We start from the raw sequence: 21,647 nt of genomic DNA on the forward strand, positions 1-21,647 counted from the left end.
TAACAATACACCCACGAATTTTCACTGCACTCACCCCAATTCCTCCTGGATTCCTCAGCTGACAGCTTGGCACCAGGGCAGTGAGGACTGTCTCCCACCCAACACAAACCGGCTGAGTGCCTGGCACTCATCACCCTGGGGACGTCTATGCAGCAATGCACAACAAAGAACTGAGAAGATGCGGGGTTGAATCTGTCACTAAAAACAGTGAGCAGAGGCTCCTACTCACTGTCCTCGGCTGCATGGGTACATGGGGGTGGGGTGCTTTTTCTAACAGATCTGGATGGAGCAGCTTATCTTTGCCTGCTAGACAAGGCCATGCTCCAGGTCAGTCTACTCCACTCACAGGCTCAGGAACGCACATGAAAATGGAAGTCAACTGGTTAAACTAGAACGTAAATCAACTTCTTCAAAAAGTTCTGTTGTGAACCACAAGACAACACAAGTGAACAGTGTACTTAGGACTGAAACTGATATAAATCCGCAGCCAAAGAGCAAGTTCAAAGACAGGCTTGCCTAGAGATAAATCATCCTTCTGCAGCATCGTTCAGGGTGCAGGACTCCCTGCCTGCCGAGAACAGACTGAATGGACACTTATGGTGCGTTTTGTGAGGGATTCTAGCCACCTGGTATTTGAGTCCCTTGCAAAGGTGCCTGAACCTGAGGACAGCCACAGCCTCTTCTCAGTCTGGCCCCTGAGGAGAGTCGGTGCTCGGGGCTTCCCCAGGGGCAGTGGGTGGCGGCCACGGTGAGATCCACGGCAGGCTGGGAAACGTGGATCCCGGCTAGTCTGCAGAACAGCAATGGGCAGGGACCCAAGGATCCAGTCTAAGTGGAGCCTGGGGCTCAGGTAAGAGCTGTTAGGAAGACAGTCTCCTCATGACCCGTGAGGAGGGGACACTGAGGTCAGTGACACCTGGGGAAGGGGGTGACATTGGAACAGATTCCCTGTAGATGTGAGAGACAGAGACAAAGTGGATTTTCTGGGTATGTCACCGCAGTCCCTCTGGACCTAGCCAGGCCCGAAGTGGGTCTCTGTCCTACAACTTTCTCACATGAATTCCTCACTGCTTCGACTAGAGTGAGCTTTCTAAGAAAGTAAAAAGGTTCTCAGCGGCCAGGCTCATGGCACACACTTGTAATCCCCTCCACTGCTCAGCTGACTAAGGACAACGGACTGTAAGTTAAAGCCAGAACAGGCTACATAGGAAGACGGTCTTTAAAAAAAGAAAAAGTCCAGGCTGGAGAGATGGCTCAGCAGTTAAGAGAACTGGCTGTTCTTCCAGAGGACCCGGATTCAGTTCCCAGCACCCACATGGCAGCTCACAACTGCCTGTAACTCCAGTTCCAGGGAATCTGACACCCTCAAGCAGATACACATGCAGGTAAAACACCAATGCACATTTAAAAAGATAAATCATTTAAAAATCTGTAAAAAGAAGTCCATATGCATTAGTTCTTAAAGAGACATATCTGAAAAAGACAGAATACGACAAGTCAGAAGAGCTGCCACTTTGTGGGACTAGAGGCAGGACTCTACACCTCCGTCTCTCCCTCCGTCAGGTCCTGGCATTTGCCCCATCCCTCACTTGTCCAGTGATTGTGACTCACATAATGATACAAAGGAGGCTGGAGAGATGGCCCAGCGGAGAAAGTGCTCAGTGCACATGCATGAGTACTTGAGTTCAGATTTCCAGAAGCTACGAAAAGCCAGGTGTGAAGGTACACATCTGTAACCTAAAAGCCAGGTGTGAAGGTGCACATCTGTAACCTAAAAGCCAGGTGTGAAGGTGCACATCTGTAACCCAGTGCTAGAGGGGGTGGAGATAGGCAGATCCCGTATCTCACTACCCAGCTAGCATAGCTGAAACTATGAGATACTTTGTCTCAAATGTAGTGTGTGTGTGTGTATGTGTGTGTGTGTGAGAGAGAGAGAGAGAGTGCGTGCGAGTGTGTGTGTGTGTGTGTGTATGTGTGTGTGTGTGTGTGTGTGTGTGTGTGTGTGTGTGTGTGTGTAGTGAAGCATGATAGAAGATTCTCATTGTCAACCTCTAAAATCCACATATGCATACACAGGTGGGCACACCTACACACATATATGCACAAACACAAAATAAATAATAAAGGATACAAAGAAAATTGCTCTGAAACCTATGAAAAATCACTGAACAAAAAAAGCATTATTATCATAGGCCTAATACCTGACTTATTCAACCTTTAAACTTCTGGCACCCGTAAATATCCAGAACTTGGAGGAAAAGTTAAAGCTAATGGAACCAGAGAGAAGAGGCAGAGAGAGTGGGCAGTGCCTGACGACTCCCAGGTGGGCACCAAGGTGCACTGAGTCAGCTCCTAGCCCACACCAAAGACCCCACCCTTCTGAACATGCCATCCCATTTCCTCAACTGTATAAATCATGAGACAAAAGTGATGATGTAATTTCCAAATTACTTTCTCAACTGCTATTTTATAATCCTGAAGTTGCCCTAACAATATTGTTACCCAGCTAGACAGACTTTGTTTGTTTTTACATCTGAGGTCACAAGAACAAACATAACGCCGGGCAGCGGTGGCACATCCCTTTAATCCCAGCACTCAGGAGGCAGAGCCAGGCGGATCTCTGTGAGTTCAAGGCCAGCCTGGGCTACAGAGCGAGATCCAGGACAGGCATCAAAGCTACACAGAGAAACCCTGTCTCGAAAAACCAAGAAAAAAAAAACATAACAGCAAACATTGTAAAAAGATTGAAGTATTTTGCAAATTCTGCATTTTTCCAAAAGGCAGAACACAGGACATTTTCTGATAAATAAAAACAGAAGTCAGGATAAGGTGAAAAAAGGCATTAATACCATCTTGATTATAAGTCCATGTGGTTTTAATGGATTTTCTTTTGATAGCAAAATAACTACAGCTCGGAGTTCTGAATAATGCATTTGGAAGCATCTTTGTTCTTCAGAAACCACACCTTAAGGAGCTCAGTCCTGGAGGGGGAGGGGGGAGGGGCAGGAAGACAGAATGGACACCTCATTTTCCTAGTACCCCAGTACCTGTCCACTCGGGGCCACACTTGTGTTCACAGCTGCACCGAGCATCCCTGGACCACTTCACCCAGTGCTGTCGGACTTTCTCTGATCATCAGGTCCCAAATAATGACACAGAGACTTCTTATTAATTATGAAAGCTGGGCCTAGCTTAGGCTTGTTCCCAACTCTCTCTTAAAACTTAAATTAGCCTGTTTATATTAGGTTCTGCCACGTGGCTCGTTACCTCTCCTCCATACTGTGTGTCCCACTTCCTCTGTGTCTGGCTGGTGAATCCCACCTCTCTTCTTCCCAGAGTTCCTTTCTCTGCCCAGAAGTCCCGCCTATCCTTTCCTGCCTAGCTATTGGTTGTTCAGCTCTTTATTAAACCAATCAGAAGATGCCTTGGAGGAGCCACATCTTTACAGTGCAGAAAAAGATTATCCTATAACATAACAACCCAGTTCCAGCTCCTTGGCAACAGGTAAAGGTTTAGCCCGGACTCTTGCTTCCAAGGATAACTGTATCAGGCAGAGTGCAGAGGCTAGCCTCCATGCCGAAGCTGCTCAAGTGAGGCCTAACTGTGGCAGACTTCACAATTGTTGCTACTGCCTTCTCTCTTGCCCACCTCCACCTCGTGAGACAAGCTGACCCTGCCATATTTTCCAGTTATCTTCAATTCAACAAAAGCAGAGAAGGTGCTTCATGTTACCTCAGGCCCCGGACTTCTCTGTCATGGTTTGGAACCAAGTGTCCCCTCAGAAGGGCTCACATACTGCAGGTTTGGTCCCCAGCTAGTGCTGATTATAAAAACTGATTTGATATGGTACTGATTTTGGAAAGTCTGGAGCTTTAGGCAGCAAGACCTCCAGGAGGTTATTGGGGGCAGGCCTTTGAAAGTTACTCCTGGCCCTCCGTCTTCTACCTCCTTACTACAGCCCCAACCCCTAAGAAGCAAGGACTCAGTCTAGGACCCTCTGAAACAATGAGCCAAAATATATTTCCATAAGTTGTTCCCTTGGGTATCCTGAGCACAGCCACAGGAAGCCAAGACCTCTGTTCTCTGATCTAGTTTTACCTTCAAGCTGATGTCTGCCCCCAACGGATGCCGGATGCAACAAATTAAAACACAAAGGCAACGAGGAAAGAGGGGTTGTGTGTCCCGCCCCCCCCCACAAACACACACACACACACACACACACACACACACACACACACACACACATTCTAATACTTACCAATCTGGACAAAGCTCTGGACCCTGCGTAGATTATACCCACGAACAGCACTGAAGCAGGAAGCCATGCCAAAACATTAGATCTGAAAAGACAGGGAGACATTATAATGTTTTTGCTACTTCTTGTTTGAAGAGACCTAGCTGGGAGGACTGACCCCTCAGAGGCACCGTCTCCTCCCAAGGCTGTCTAAATGTCCTCGGGGACCTGACAAGTGAGATGTGCTCCTTACTCACTGGGGGAGCAACACAGGCAGATGAAGTCATCTCATACACGGCTCTGCCATGTGACATCTACTTGGCGTTCAGGAACACCCCCAAAACTGAACGTGGACAGGCCTTGCTGCAGGCTCAGAGAGAGGACACAGCTGATTTTCTTCAATGGTGGTAATTTTCAAGTATAAATTTTTTAAAGACTGTTTACCTAAGATGTTTCAAACAGCTCCATGGAATCACAACTTTGAACCAAAAAAAAAAAAAACTAGAAAAAAAAAAAAGGTTTTTTAAATATTAAACCTTGGGGCTTCAATAGGGTGGTCATATTCTGGCTTCTTCAAACATTAACCTGGATTTCTGAGTGCCCTAAGGGCTTTGAAGGGCACACTTCTCTGGCTCAGGTGGACCATACTAGGATCTGATTTTTCTTTAGAGTCTAGAATCTTGTTCTCTTCATAAATAAATAAGGCAGGAGTGGTGTTACACACCTTTAATGCCAACACTTGGGAGGCAGAGGACCTTTGTGAGTTTGACGCTACCCTGGTCTACACAATGAGTCCCAGGATAGCCAGGGCTACACAGTGAGGTCCTATCTCAAAACACAAACACACATAAGCAAACACACAAGAGAGAGAAGAACTGGACACACTCCGTATCACAGAGGCTTCCTCTCACTAGACTTAGAAGAGACGCCTTTCTACCGCTCGGGGTCCCCAGAGTCAGTCTCACAATGACGAAAACCAGACGAGACCACCTGAGCAGTGGACAACCCAAAGCACCAGCAACCACCACTGCGTCTGCGAACTCACAAGCGGTCTCCCCTTACTGTCCAGGACAGGCAGTCAATCCAGGATCAGACCTAGTGTACCAATGTCCCAGGCTCCAGGAAGGCCTCCGAGTCTTCCTGACTACATCAATTACTTCATCAAATGCTGACAGCAACTTATAAAGCTCAAGGACTCACTGTGAACAGCGGCCTCACAGTTCAATCAGGCACTGTGCTAAATGTTTTCCATGCTACTTTTTTTAAAACATATAGACTTTGTATGTCTGCATACTGTGTGTGCAGTGCCCACAGGGGCCTGAAGAGGGCATCAGATCTTCCAACACTGAAGTTACAGACAGGCATGAGCTGACATGTGGGTGCTGGGAATCTAATCAGGGTCTGGACCAGCAGCAGGTGTGCCTAGCCACTGAGCCATCTTTCCAGTCCCATGCTACTTTTTTTTTTAATCCATACAACAGGGGTTAGGTTAGGCTGTTAGCAAGTTATATGATATGCAAACAAGAGGGTCTGTGTAAGATCCCCAGGACCCATGTAAAATCTGGGTGTGGTGGGAGCAACAGGAGGACCTTTAGAGCCTGACAGTCAGCCTGGCTGAACCTGAGGCCTCCACGTTCTCAAAAAGTGAAAGGTAGACAGTTAGTGAAGAAGAGCCCAATGTCAACCTCTGGGCCTGTGTACGCATGTGCACACAAATATACTCACATGTACACACAAATAAAAAAATCCACACAACAATCTTATGATGAAAATATCTGACCTAACAATGGTTAAGATTGTCAACCAAACACTTTTCAATTTTATGACAGAGGAAAGCATTCCCATAGTCCATTCTGTTCAGGACTTTCAATATAGTACCCGATCAATTACATGACATATCCGTAAGGAAGTCCTCCCCTCTCACAGATACTGAAAGGTGTAGGAAGCACAGCTTAGAATAGGCATTGGCTAAACCAAGATTGTCAATCACACAGATCTGTTTTCTTCAATGGAAGGAAATGAATGATGCCTAGTCACCCAGAATGTCAGACTGAAAAGTGGTCCATCAACCTGGTGATGTTTTTACTATTCTCTGAGCCGGCCTCCCTGAATCCCCCAATATCCTGAGTGTTGTTTAGGCCTAATCCTGAGCTTAGTCTCTCAAGTGAATAGAACACATCCCTGTGAAAGAGGACCCATGTCCTCTGCATCCTCCACCAAATGAGTCCATCCTTTTACTTACCACAGATCCTTCTCGAGGCCCTAGACCTGAGCTCTGTTTATCAGCAAATAGAATCCATTCTTATTACAAAGGCCACAGGTCACAGGTCTACCATGTTTCAATGTGTAAGGAAAACAGACCACAGGGTCAGTCTCTGGAGTAAACTGGTTGTTTTACTCTTTTGCTCGTTAGCTCTTTTGGGGGCCCTGCCACCCAGCTCCCAAATAAATACACATGGAGGATTATTCTTTCTTATAAATGCCCGGCCTTAGCTTGGCTTGTTTCTAGCCAGCTCTTCTTAAATTATCCCATCTACCTTTTGTCTCTTCTGGGCCTTTACCTTTCTCTATTTCTGTATTTCTTTCCTTACTTCTTACTCCAGTCTGGTTGTGTGGCTGAGTGGCTGCCTCCTTTTCTGGCTCCTTGATCCCTCTCCTTCTCTTTTTCTATTTATTCTCTCTTCCTGCCAGTTCCACCTCCGTTCTCCTGCCTTGCTATTGACTGTTCAGCCCTTTATTAGACCAATCAGGTGTTTTAGACAGGCACAGTATCACAGCTTCACAGAGTTAAACAAATGCAACATAAAAGAATGCAACACGTCTTTGCATCATTAACAAATGTAACACATCTTAAAATAATATTCTACAACACTGGAGGTCTTGACCCAGGACCAGCAAAGATGGCACTGTCAGCTGGGCAGTGGTGGCCCACATCTTTAATCCCAGCACTCGGGAGGCAGAAGCAGGTGAATCTCTGTGAGTTTGGGGCCAGCCTGGTCTATAGAGCGAGTTCCAGGACAGCCAGGGCTACACAGAGAAACCCTGTCTTGAAACACACCCCCCCCCCAAAAAAAATGGTACTATCCCAAGTTTTCATTCTTATCTCTTCCTGGTTCACTTTCCTGCCAGTGGCAATGCCTGCAAGAGCTCCCAACAGGAAGGCATCCCACTGGGACACTGCAGACAGGCTTCCGCACCCAGGAAGTGAGCTGACGTCACAGAGTACTGATGTCATGATACTGACACCATGCACCCTCTTCTACCCTCTTCTCTGCCTCCAGCCTGGGACCCAGACAGCCTGGCTACTGACTCTTGCTATCAACTTCCCTTCATCCTCTAAGGTCTAAGAGGCTCCTTCCTTCCTCTGGCATTTTTGTTCTGCTTCTCCTCCTCCTCTCCTTTTCTCCTCTTCCTCCTCTCATCTTCTTCCATCTGTCAATGGTGCTGGGGCCTGAACTCTCCTCAGAGCCCCTCTGTCTGTCTGTTCATGGTGTTAATAATAGCCTGAGTCCCAGTAATCTGTCTCAGTGTCTTGGATCACCTGTTCAGATTTCAATAATATCCAACATGGAAGATGGGCTCTGTACTAGATGATTTTCTAAGTACTTTGGGCATTTAGAATAGGCTAGACCAACCTCCATTGTTCTCAAGGTTTAGTTTTTATGTATGAAATTCTTTGTTTGCTTTTGTTTTTGTTTTAGACAGGGTCTCATGTAGCCCAGGTTGGCCTTGAACTTACTATTTAGTCAAGACTGCCTTTGAATTTCTGATCCTTCTACATCCACCTCTCAAACATTGAGGTTTCAGGCATTCACCACCATGCTTTGTTTGCATTTTCTCCTTACAAAGCAATATAGAAATAGGCATGTCCTTGAGACAACAGAGCCTTTCTTGGAGAGCTAGAGCTCTGGAAACCTAGTGCCTACTGTGGTGGCTTGAATTAAGAATGGTCTTCAAAGCCTCAGATATTTGAATGTTTATTTGAAAGGAGGTGTGGCTTTGTTGGGGTGGGTGTGGCTTTACTGGAAGAAGTGTGTCACTGGGGACAAGTTTTGAGGTTTCAAAAGCCCATGCCAGGTCCGGTATCTCTCTCTTCCTGCTACTTGTGGATCTGGATGTAGAACTCTTGGCTACCTCTCCAGCACGCCATCATGCTTCCTGCCATGATGATAATGGACTAAACCTCTGAACCTGTAAGCCAGCCCCAATTAAATGCTTTCTTTTATAAGAGTTGCTGTGGGGGCTGGAGAGATGGCTCAGAGGTTAAGAGCACTGGCTGCTCTTCCAGAGGTCCCGAATTCAATTCCCAGCACCCACATGGTGGCTCACAACCATCTGTAATGAGATCTTGTGCCCTCTTCTGGTGTGTGCAGGCAAAATACTGTATACATAATAAATAAATAAATCTAAAGAAAAAAAAAGTTGCTGTGGTCATGGTGTCTCTTCAAAGCAATAGAACATTGACTAAGATAGACATATCGCTTTCTGGTTCTTGTCTCTAAAATTCAAAGAATAAAAGGAGGCCAGAGAGTTGAGGATGAAGTTCGGCTCCCAGCACCCAGATCAGGTAGTTAACTGCCTGTAACTCTAGCTCCAAAGGTTCCCACTCACTCATCTGGCCTCCAAGTACCTGCACACATGTAACACACACACACACACACACACACACACACACACACACACATACATGTAAGTAAACATTAAAATAAAAAATAGTGAAATTCATGAACCACAAGAGGAGCATTTAGAGAGAAATTTATTATAGATTCATGGGTAGGAGTCTAAGGAGTTGAGCGAGAAGAAGAGGAAGAAGGAGAAAGAGAGTGCATCCATATAACAGGAGGGTCCCAGAAACAGGACTGCTGGCAGCTGCTAGTTTGGGGGGCTTTTAAAAGGACTTACTGCAGAAACAAGAGTGGACATGGGACGAAGGTGAGCTGTTAGTCCAGGTGGCCCAGCCAGGTGGGTACCCAGGAGCCTCCGATCACTTTCAGTCACACGATCATTAAGACTTCTACTCAGATGGGCTTATTTAGGAGTATGCTGGCTAATTTTATGTCAACTTGACACAGGCTAGAGTCATCTGAGAGGAGGGAACCCCAACTGAGAAAATGTCTCCATAAAATCCAGCTGTAGGTGAGCCTGAAGGGCATTTTCTCAATTAGTGATTGATGGGACAGGCTCAGCCCACTCTAGGTGGTGCCATCCCTGGGCTGGTGGTCCTGGGTTCTGTAAGAAAGCAGGCTGAGCGAGCCATGAGGAACAAGCCAGTAAGCAGCACCCCTCCATGGCCTCTGCATCAGCTCCTGCCTCCAGGGTCCTGCCCTGTGTGAATTCCTGTCCTGACTTCTTTCAGTGATGGACCATGGTGTGGAAATGTAAGTCAAATAAACCTTTTCCTCCCCAGTTTGTTTTTGGTCCTGGTGTTTCATCGAAGCAATAGTAACCCTAACTAAGGCCAGGAGATAACAGAGAAACAGGAACCAGAGCCCTCTTCTGATGTTCTCAGAACGCTGCCCCAGTTCCTGTCTCCTGTTCTCATCAAAAGTTGTCCATTCACACAGACGCACACTGACCTCTGGTCACGTTCCTACTGAACAGCTGGTAAATAACAAGGCAAGAACCTAAGTCAAGCCTACCCAGCCTAAGCTTTCAATCACGCCTTTGCACTGTGCTCGCACACCCACTGTGATCTAATGGGAGACAGGGCCATAGATAGGTACGCTGCGGTAAAAAACAGGAACGTATTCTCCATGATCACAGCCCTGCCTGCAACAAGAGATGTCCACACCCCCAACAAAAAGGTGAACAGAGAGAAGAGCATGCCACCCCCACCCTCACGGGCCCAGAGACACTGTAGATGGTGGCGGTCCCCTAGGAAAGGGCTTCCCAGTTCTGACTTGTCACAAACCCACAGCAGGCCATGCGCTAGGAGTTCAGGACTTCAACCGCAGCAGAGCGCTGATGAGAAGGTGGCCAGTGCTCAAGTCATGCAAGCAGCTGGCTTGGCTGCAGCAGCCCGGGCTCTGGAATGCAGAGTCAGTAAAGTCCCAGACCTCTGCACTTGAGTCCCTCTTAAAATAAACAAAGGAAACTCCTGCTGAGTTACAGACTCCAAGAAATGAGAATGTCTGCACTGCTCACTGTGGACGTGAGGAAAAGAAAGCAACCCTCGGGAACGTCCATGTGCCAATCCCTACTCTGACATAACTTCAGCCGGGTACAGAAGACACTCCTGGGAAATGTGGCAGGGAGGCTGAGTGAGCATTTTGCTCCAAACATCTGGGCCAGGACCCAGGCACAGGACATTGAAGCTTCTACTGACCTGCCATCTCACTTGGGGTTAACAGGAAAGAACAAAATGTGCTCATGAGAGAGAGGTTGCCCCCAGCCAAAGGGGGTGCAGGCATTTTCCTTACGACTTCAGACACCTTCAGAGGTTGTAACTGGCCTGGCAGGGAGGAAGACATTCCAAAAACACACCCGTGTCCCTCACTCTAGCTGTCAGACTGTTCAAACAACGGACTCCTCCAGGAAACTGGAATTACCCAGAAGTCTCAAGCTGGAAAAACAGAATGCCTAAGCCAGTCAGAGAAGAGACTTTCCTACCAGGAAGAGATGTACAACCTGCCGGATGACCTACAGAAGACAGCCAAAGGTCAATGGGGGGCAGGGCCACAAACTGCTGGAATTGCTTTGGCAAACATAACTCTGGCCCTTAAACTGTAACCACACTTCAGGACCCTGGAGAAAGTCGTGGGGGTGGGAGGACATCAATGGATCTCTTTGTCCCTCCTCCCAAGTATGATCAAGGAGAGTGCATCTTCTTTTTCGACTTTTCACTACTAACTTAGCTATTTTAATTGGTTTATTGAGGGCAGATGCTGAACATGGCTGACTGGAGCACGGGCTGTGACCCTAGATCGGTAACAGTCGGCTGTGGGGGTTCCCGGCCACTCAGAGCAGTGAGAGACTACCATCCTCCACCGCATTCTAACTAAGAAACACACCTATTGTTGGTAAACTGAGAACCACCCACATTCCAGAACCAGATGCTCCCCCAGATGGCCTTCGCCACTCAGCGCCAGAAGCCGTCATCACCAGGCACCGGATGTGACACATGTCCACTGTGACCCCGAGTCTGGTACCCTTCATAACGCCTGCACCTTCACTTTCACAAAAGCTTGCTCTTCCTCTTCCATCCTCTCTCAGGTGGCCTTTCACACTCCCCCTTCCCCTCCCCCTCCCTCAATAAATCTCCTTCATGAGTCTATTGTGTGGTGTGATCTTTGTGGCATTCTTTGACCCTCCAATCACCCAGGATGCAGAGGCAGCGGATCTCTGTGAGTTCAAGGCCAGCCTGTTCTACACAGCAAGTTCCAGGCCAGCCAGGGCTGCACAGTGAGACTCTATCTCAAAAACCAGAAAATAAAAGAAAAACACTGCAATTACAATCCAGGACATGCCCAAAAGGGGATGGACCTGGGAGGTGTCCTTCCGGGTCCAACTGTCACATATATTAACATTTTGACAATAGTGGGACCCTGTTGCACACATTGTCTCAGAATCTGCCTAATTTCACAATTTCCCATGGCAAAAAGCCACACCCCATTTACTGATAATTGAATTAATGACCATTGACTTGCATTAATAATAACTGAACAATACCAATGGGCAGTGGTGGCACGTGCATTTAATCCCAGCACTGGAGAGGCAGAGGCAGGAGGATCTCTGTGAGTTTGAGGCCAGCCTGGTCTACAGAGGGCCTATGGTTGGATATTTAAGTCAATCTTGCCTTTTTTTACTATCCCAATGCTGTACGAGTATTCTTGAATATATTATTTTCTCACATGTGTGATTTTTTTTTCATAATACTCAGGATAAATTCCCAGAATGCAGCCTTGAAGTTTAGCTGGTTACGAAGCCACTTTGTAGAGGGCTACACTGGCCAGGCTCCTTTAAAGGCCTAACACTGAGTCTAAGAGCCAAGGCTTGAACATCAGGAATTGAGGAGGCATCCGTCCCCACATTTAATTCATCATCTGGTGGCTTTGGCCTCTTACGTGGGTTAATTCTTTCATTACCTTATTCACCCACAAAGGAAACAAAACAGAATTAAAGTCTGTGGTGGTCCTGGCAGGGTCTCAGATCCCTTTAGCATTGGGGCCTCTGGGAACTGCTGAACCAGTGAGTATGTCCATGTGCAGATCTGCATGCATATGCATGTGTGTGCATGAGGGAAGGGGGCAGCTCCTGGCTGGAGGGGCTGCATGTGATACCACATTGAAGGGTCTCTTGCCTAGGGGTCTGGTTTGAAAACTGTACTGATCTGCAACGCCCCTTAACTGACTGAGAAGCCCAGATATTGCATCTCATGTGAATCCTGGGTCTGTTTTCCATTTGCATGCCACCCTGCCACACTAAGCACTGTGTGAAGTTAAGGAAAGTCTGTTGGCATACATCATAAAACTGTTGTCATTGAGATGAAGCCTAATTAAATCAGATCACTTGTTTTCAAATAGAGCATGCCTTACTGAGAGAACATCTGCTCCCTGCAGACACTCTGCAGCGTTTGTTACTGGTGCCGGGGGCTCCTCAAGTGGAACTCTCCCAAATTCTGTATTCTGCTGACATCTAGTGGACCTAAAAATAGCTTCCAAACATGAAAATAAGAGAACAAGGTTCACAGGCTGATCTCTGGCATTGCCCGAAACAGGGACAGCCTACCACTGTAAAGTCAACACTTGTTTTACAAGCAAAAGAACCTCAGCACATTTTTCCTATTTTGTGTGTGTATATGTGTGTACATGTTTGTGTGTGCACACATGTGTGCGTGTGCATGTGGAGGCCAGAGGCCAACCTCAGATGTCTTCCTCGGGTGTCTGTACTTTCTTTTCTATTTATTTATTTGTTTGTTTGTTTATTTATTTATTCATTCATTCATTTATTAATTCATTCATTTATTCATTTATTTATTTTTGAGGCAGGGTCTTTCACTAAAGCTGGATGTCACTGATTCTGCTAGGCTGGCTCTGTCTCTACCACCCTCGACTCTGCCAGTGTTGGGGTTACAGACAAGCACTTCATTACACTACTTAGGGCAAAAGTAAGATTTAAAAAACCACTCTTCGGGCTGGAGAGATGGCTCACTGTTTAAGGGCACTGGCTGCTCTTCCAAAGGTCCTGAGTTCAATTCCCAGCAACCACATGGTGGCTCACAGCCATCTATAATGAGATCTGGCACCCTCTTCTGGCCAGCAGGCATACATAATAAATAAATAATTTTTTTTTAAAAAAGCTACTCTTCTATATTAGATCAGCGTCTTATGCACACCATGAACTGTGACATAACAGAGTCAGGAATAATTAATGAAAAGAAGAGGCCATGAATTTGAAAGAGAGCAAGGAGAGGTGTATGGGAGTGTTTGGAGGGAGGAAAGGGAAGGGGGAAATGATGTAATTAAATTATAATCTCAGAAAATTAAAGAAGTAATTTTTAAATTAAAAAAAAACTGAAAAGACCATGAATTGTCTTCCATGCACTCTCTGCTTCCTGCTCACTTTTCCTCTGCCCTGTGCAGACACCACAGACCCTAAGCTTCTGGAACTGTGAACCCCAAATAAGCCCCTTCCTTCTGTAGGCTGCTTTGACCCTGGTGCCTTATCATAGCGACAGAAAAGTCACTAGTACACTGGCCCTAGTCTTAACTATTCTGTAAGTAGAAAATAATTTAATAAAAACTCCCAAAAATATTTAGAGTTGCTCCAGTACGTTCTCTGCAGTGATCCTTAGACCTAAGACAAAGGTAAATTAAAATGGTATTGTAACTGTGTGTCTCTAATAATTTAATATCATATTAGCAACAATATTCAAGATGTATCTTATTATAAAATCACTGAATCTCAAGGTTGGAAGAGAACTAAAAGACCAAACAACTCAGGCCCATATTCAAGTTCCCTGGTGCAGTATAACCATGTTTAAAGCGTGCACGTACATCATGAGTCAGTTACAGGGAGGTGGTTATACCTCAAGCTGCTGTTGATCTCCACCCAGCCCAGTTTCCAGGACACATGAAGTAGAAGTCCACCGAGGAGTGTCTGCCACCTGGAAAGATGAATGTCCGGATGAGTTACTCCAGGCCCACAGGGTCCAACTCAGCCAGCCAGGACATCTCCACCCTTCTGCACCTCTCTTCTCCATTTCCCCAGCCATCCTCTCATTCCTCAGACATTTTCCCATCTCTGTTCCTTCGACTCCAGCTCTCAGTGAGTGCTGGCACTCTTACACACCTCTAGACATTTCCTGAACCTCACTCATAGCCATCAATATGGATGACTTCCAGACCCCCATTCTCATCTGGATACTTCTACCCTGAAATTCCATAGCCTCACAAGTATGTCACATGCAAAATGCTATCTTAGACATGCCCCAACCCTGGGCATCTTCCTCCGGCCTTTAGTCAGCCAGATGTCACTCAACCCTTGACCTAGCACTTCCTCAGACTTCGCTTCCCTAGTCTACTTGGCAAAATCCTATGATTGTATTTATCTTAACCACGAGAAAGGGCTCTGTGGTGAAGAGTATTCCCTCTCTCCTGAGGAAGAGAGGACTCTGTGGTGAAGAGTATTTCCTCTCTCCTGAGGGACAGATGGCTCTGTGGTGAAGAGTATTCCCTCTCTCCTGAGGGACAGATGGCTCTGTGGTTAAGAGTATTCCCTTCTCTCCTGAGGGCCCACGTTCAGATCCCAGCACCAATGCTGAGTGGCTCAGAGCTACCTGTAACTCCAGTTTCAGGAGACCCAATGGCCTCCTCAGTCACCGCACACCCATGGCACACACACTTATAAAAATAAGTCTTTAAGCCGGGCGGTGGTGGCGCACGCCTTTAATCCCAGCACTTGGGAGGCAGAGCCAGGCGGATCTCTGTGAGTTCAAGGCCAGCCTGGGCTACCAAGTGAGCTCCAGGAAAGGCGCAAAGCTACTCAGAGAAACCCTGTCTCGAAAAACCAAAAAAAAAAAAAAAAAAAAAAATAAGTCTTTAAATAAAAAGGGAGGGGGGCTGTGAGTTCAAAGGCATCTCCTGGAGATGATAGAGAGGTGATAATTCCAAATATTCTCTTTAGTGATGTTTCTTATCCTTATACTGGGGCTCCAGGTAATATTCAGCTTCGAGAGCTACCACAAATGCAGCAAATCCCCACTGATCCCTTTAAATAACGCACCCACAAAGGAGCTACTGCTGCCGAAGCCACCCGTGTATCTGGAAGATTCGCAGTGGGCCCATGGCTCCCTCAGCCCTCACGCAGCTAACCTCTTCCTGACAGTTTCTAATGTTGTCCCTGCTATTTTCCACTGTCTGAATCTGGACGTTCTAATTCGTCATGTCACATCCAGGTCCAGGGTCACATGTGACAGTAATCTGTCCTCCAGGGCACTCTCAGTGTTTAGTCACCTTTATCTTATAGATGACTCATTCATACACTTTAAGAACCTATTTTTAGTCACAAATGACATGAGACACCTCACCTCAGGAACGACTATAACATATTTACGTGTTGTGATACTATACTGAGAACCCCTGGTCTCCAGGACAAAGTCTCTTATGTGTTACTCAAAGCCTTCTTGACTTGGGTAATCCCTCCCCAGGACAAACTTTCTCTCCCTGACTTGGAGATTCTCAAGGCATACAGCCTGAAGCCTCGAAATATGCCAGGTCATTTCCTACTTCTTGGAATTGTGGGTACTGCCCCATTACTCATGATATCCCTCCTTTTCCTCATGCATCAGGAGACAGCTGGTCAGTAGTAAGAACTATTGTTTCACTGCCCAGCCAAGAACAGAACAGCTAGTTCATGCCATGAATCAGCCTGATCTAGAGCAGAGGTCTGAACCTGGTCAATTTCCCACACCACACCCCCAGACATGTAGTACTGCTTGGAGACCTTTTTCTTCCTTTCTTCCTTTCTTCCTTTCTTCCTTTCTTTCTTCCTTCCTTCCTTCCTTCCTTCCTTCCTTCCTTCCTTCCTTCCTTCCTTCCTTTCTTTCTTTCTTCTCTCTCTCTCTCTCTCTCTCTCTCTCTCTCTCTCTCCCTCCCTCCCTCCCTCCCTCCCTCCCTTTCTTTCTTTCTCTCTCTCTCTTTCTTTCTTTTTTGTTTTTGGGTTTTTTTTGTTTTTGTTTCTTTTTGTTTTGTTTTGTTTTTCAAGACAGAGTTTTTCTGTGTAGCCCTGGTTATCCTGGAACTCACTCTGTAGATCAGGTTGGCCTCAAACTCACAGAGATCCACCTGCCTCTGCCTCCTGAGTGCTGTGATTAAAGGCATGCACCACTAACTCCCAGCCTATATTTACATGTGTTTATATTTAATATGTTTTTATTTTATATGTCTGTGCATCATGTCTGAAGTGTCTGTGGAAATAAGGCATAGGTGTAGAATCCTCTGGAACTAGAGTTATAGACAGTTATGAACTACCATGTGGGTGCCAGGAACTGAACCTTGGTCTTTTGTAAGAGCAGTGAGTGCAGCCGGGCAGTGGTGATGCACACCTTTAATCCCAGCACTTGGGAGGCAGAGGCAGGTGGATCCCTGAGTTCAAAGCCAGGCTGATCTATACAGTGAGTTCCAGGACAGCCTGGGTCACACAGAGAAACCCTAAAAACAACAATAACAACAAACAAACAAACAAAAAATGCGGTGAGATGGCTCAGCAGGTAAAGGGACTTGCCACCAAGGACCTGAGTTTGGTTCCCAGGCCCCACATGGTAAGAGAGAACCAAACCCTGGAAGTCGTCCTCTGACCGCTACCCATTAACTGTGGCACATGTACACACAAAAATAAATAGGTAAATAAATAAATACAAATAAATGTAAAATTCAAGAAAAGAGCAGCGACTACTCTTAACCACAGAGCCTTTTCTCCATCCCCCAAAGATACTTTTAAAAAAGAAGCATGAGGGATATAGTCTATGCATATTTAAATGGCATAATGCTTAAAAAAATTCAACCCTAGCTCTTTTCCCTAAAAAAATTAACAAAAGCATACCCAAAGAGACCATAGAAAACTAACTATACATTGTTTTGAGGATCCCAAGACAAAAGGAAGAATTAACAATAAATGGGCATATCAAAAGCTGTTTACTGAAGGAGGGGCAGCTTTCTCAGTGACTATGCTTAAGCAAACTGACGGTGGTTAGGAGCTTTATCAAACATATATGGGTAGCTAGCTACATGATATCTTCATGGAGTAAAATAGTCATAAGTGGAAATGCAAAATGGAAGTGATCACAACAGAAAGAACATGTTTATCCAGAAAGACAAAACATTTAAGTAATAAAATAATTGTAAATAAATTAAAAGGTTAAAAAACAAATTGCAATTTTTTTCCCAATGAACATGATGGTCAAGAGGTAGTACCCTTTTATTTTTTTTCTTTTCTTTTCTTTTATGTGTGTGTGTGTGTGTGTGTGTGTGTGTGTGTGTGTGTGTGTACGAAAGGGGACCAGAAGAGGGCATCAGATTCCCTGGATTTGAAGTTACAGTCTCAGTCTGCCTGATGTGGATGCTGGGAGCTGAGTTCTGGTCCTTGCAAGCACTCCTGACACGCAGGCAGCTTCTCCAGCCCTAGTGATTATACCATTAAAATGTAAAAATGTACTAAAATGTACTAGATGGTACCGGTGGTTCAGGCCTGAGATCCTGGCTACTGGGAAAGCTGAGGTAAGATCACAAGTTCAAAGCTTGCCTGAGCTACAGAGTGAGTTTAAAGCCAGCCTGAGTAACTTAGAAAAGCTTTGTCTTCAAAAAGAAATGTTAATGGCTGGTGATATAGCTGAGCAGTAGAGAGCATCTCCAGCAGGTGTGGATCCTAGGTCCAGTCCCCTATGCCAAAAACAAAATGCACCAAACTAATTAAAAATGCTACAACCTCAGTGAAAATAAGTGGGTAAAAGACACAAATAGAAAATTCAAAATAGTAAGCACAAGGAAATTATCTGACTATGTATCATTATATGCTCATGAAATTTGGAAAAAAGAAAAATAAGAGACATAGTTTGGATATGGTATTTATAGAAACTTCCATATGCATGCAGGGTTAAAAGGTAAACTGGGGCTGGAGAGATGGCTCAGTGGTTAGGAGCACTGATTATTTTCCTGGGGTTCAGTTCCCAGAACCCACATGGCACCTCACTCTATAACTCTAGCTCCAGGAGATCCGATGCCCTCCTCTGAACTCTGGGGGCAACAAGTACGTATTATACATACATACATACAGGCAAAACATTCATACACATAAAACAAATCTTCAAAGAAAAAGAAATTGGTAAAATATTATTAAAAAATGTTTATTGAGCCGGGCGGTGGTGGCGTACGCCTTTAATCCCAGCACTCGGGAGGCAGAGCCAGGCGGATCTCTGTGAGTTCGAGGCCAGCCTGGGCTACCAAGTGAGCTCCAGGAAAGGCGCAAAGCTACGCAGAGAAACCCTGTCTCGAAAAACCAAAAAAAAAAAAAAATGTTTATTGCCAGGCATGGTGGCCCATGCCTTTAATCCCAGCACTTGAGAGGCAGTGGCTGCTGTGGGACGGTCTGTATGTCAAATTGCTCTGATTGGTCAATAAATAAAACACTGATTGGTCAGTGGCCAGGCAGGAAGTAGGTGGGACAAGGAGAGAGGAGAATTCTGGGAAGCGGAAGGCTGGGGGAGAGACACTGCCAGCTGCTGCCATGACCAGCAGCACGTAAAGACACTGGTAAGCCACCGGCCACGTGGCAAGGTATAGATTTATGGAAATGGATTAATTTATGCTATAAGAACAGTTAGCAAGAAGCCTGCCTTGGCCATACAGTTTGTAAGCAATATAAGTGTCTGAGTGATTATTTTATATGTGGATTGTGGGACTGCCGGGCTTGGTGGAACCTGGAGAGAAGCCCTCCAGCAACAAGTGGCAGGCGGACAAACTCTGTGAGTTCGAAGCTAAGGTGGTCTACATAATGAGTTCCAGAACAGCCAGCCAGAACTACGTAGAGAGAGACCCTGTCTCAAAAAAATAAGTGAGAGAGAGAGAGAGAGAGAGAGAGAGAGAGAGAGAGAGAGAGAGAGAGAAGGAGAAGTTCTTTTACCTAATTTCTCAAGTGGGAGTATCCAAGAAGTCATTCCAAGTTTGACAGGTTCAAACACAAAACTGTCTGAAGCTTTTATGCTTCCTAAGTGGGACATGATTCAGTGCCTACTGAAGTGAAAAATTCAACAGATCCACTGTACCTGGCGTAGATCCTGGAGTAATGGCACCAAGGCTTTGAAGCAACTTTTTGTCAAGTCAGTGATTGCTATAAGAGTTGCCCTTTTGAAGGATTCACAGAGCCTTTGCATGGCTTGGTCTCCAGACAGACCCAGCAAACCAGGAAGCTCCCATGTGGCTGAGAACTGCTTAGGTAATGGGTCCTTCAAAGACCTCTAGATACGTTTTGGTATCTTCTGTATAACAATAAAGAGACCTTTGCAAAGCCATGAGGCAGTCATTCCTTCAGAGGCTCGTTCTGCTGCTGCCCCTGCTGCTGCTGCCCCTGCTGCTGCTAAGCCATTGAACATGCCAGAGTGACTCTGTCTTGGACTAACCAGAGTAACACAGAACACCAACAGCAGACTAACAAAATGGATGAACTATAATGTCTCTAGCTGATGATGAACCTATGTGTCCAGTTGGAGCCTCCAGCTTACCCCTGTAAAGTCAGGAAAGCCTCTGCCCTGCCCCCCTCGCCAAACCCCGCCTGCTCAGAGAGTTCCACATCTGCACCAGCCGCCCAAACCCCAGCCTAAGCTCTCAGCTTCTGAGAATACTCGGGCACAAACCCAGGTGTGGGAAAACATCATCACCCCTTGCCTACAATCTATAAAACTTTCCTGCTCTGGCCTGGGTGCACAACCTCTCCGGCCTTGTTCTCTGAGGCTGGTGAGCCTGCCCTGAAGTTTATACCTGCTGTTAGACTTCTTTAATTTGGCTTGATCCAGCTTGGGGTGGGGCTAGAAAACCTATTACTATGTAGTTCCTAAAAGTGTTTCAAAGAACATTGTAAGACATTGTTTGAGCATTTCCTACCAATGTGTATGAAGGTAGTTAAAGATCTTTGCCCTGGGAGCTAGAGAGGTGGCTCAGTGGTTAAGAGTACATGCTGCTCTTGGAGAGGACTGGAATTCAATTCCCAGCATCCATGTCAGATGGCTTACAACTACCTGTAACTCCACGCCCTCTTCTGGCCTCCATGGGCACTTCAATCATGTGGCATATACAACACACACACACACACACACACACAGATTTTAAAAAACAAAATCTGGGGGAAAAAAGGATACTCACCCTTGGAATAACGTAGGGTAGGTAAATTTCAGGACAGACAGGACATACTGAAAAACAAGTACCAGGTTAATGGACATTTTGATGACAGCGAATTGATAGAGCATATAATAATATGCCCATTGAAGAAATCTGAGTGTGTCACATAAAGGCATTCATCCCCCCAAGTCATGAATGGGCAAAAGAATGGCCTTCCAAGTTATATTGAGGAGAACAGCTGGGGTAAATTTATAGTTTTGTTTTGTTATTGTTTGCTTGTTTGTTCTTGAAACAGGATCTTGTCTGTAACCCAGCCTAGCCTAGAACGTGCTATGTAACCCGGGATCCAGGTAATCCTCTGGCCTTGGCCTCCTAAGTACTGGAACTGCAGGCATGTGCCACCATACCCGAATTCAATTTGTATTTGTACTCTTTCTTTTTTAATTCTTTGTCATGTATAACTTGTTGATATAATGTATGTATGTATACACGTTCACGTGTGATTGTGGACACAGGCATAGCACGTGCGGAGGTCAGAGGACAACCTTCCATGCTCTGCCTTCCACCTTGCCTGAGACAGGCCTCTTCTCAGTCACCATTGCACACGCCAGACTAACTGACCCATGAGCTGCTTCCGTGTCTGCTTCCTATCTTGCTATAGGAGTGCAGACCCACACCACTACGTCAGGCTTTTAGGCGGGTAGATTCTAGGAATCTGAACTCAGGTCCTCACACTTGAGAGGCAGGCACTTCTACCTGAGCATCTTCTCCAGCCTTCCTATTAAGTCTTTAGTCAGATCTATAGACCTTTATAATGGAGGGGTTGTGTTTTGTCTTTGGAGACATCTTTCTCTATTATGAACACTTTTAAGTTTATTTATTGTCTAAAGCCATTAAATAGGAAAGCACTCTTGATTCTCTACATTATCTTTAAAAACAATGCAGCTAAGCCAGGTGCGGTGGCCCACACCTTCAATCCCAGCACTCAGAAGGCAGAGGCAGGTGGCTCTCTGTGAAGTCAAGGCCAGCCTGGGCTACAGAGCTAGCTCCAGGCCCCTGGAGATACATAGTGAGACCCTGTCCCA

General features: G+C 45.9%; 1 protein-coding gene across 8 annotated transcripts in view; it reads right to left on the reverse strand.

Annotated features, from left to right (window-relative positions):
* Positions 1-21,647, reverse strand: part of Slc35d4 (solute carrier family 35 member D4) — a 145,129-nt gene that overhangs the window by 121,159 nt on the left and 2,323 nt on the right. For 7 of the 8 annotated variants that reach the window (XR_013045971.1, XM_076554737.1, XM_006989464.4 and 4 more), the window contains exons 2-4: positions 20,587-20,633; positions 14,262-14,339; positions 4,259-4,340 (exon numbers count right to left, since the gene is read on the reverse strand). Coding sequence is in view for 7 of the 8 variants with exons in the window: in XM_076554737.1 (XP_076410852.1) it covers positions 4,259-4,340; positions 14,262-14,339; positions 20,587-20,633 (207 nt within the window). In the remaining variant the exon portion in view is untranslated. Of the gene's footprint in view, positions 1-4,258; positions 4,341-14,229; positions 14,340-20,586; positions 20,634-21,647 lie in introns of all 8 variants that reach the window. The other variant, XM_076554740.1, reaches the window with a different exon arrangement.

The sequence above is a fragment of the Peromyscus maniculatus genome, chromosome 19, assembly GCF_049852395.1.
Source record: "Peromyscus maniculatus bairdii isolate BWxNUB_F1_BW_parent chromosome 19, HU_Pman_BW_mat_3.1, whole genome shotgun sequence".
NCBI lineage: Eukaryota > Metazoa > Chordata > Mammalia > Rodentia > Cricetidae > Peromyscus > Peromyscus maniculatus.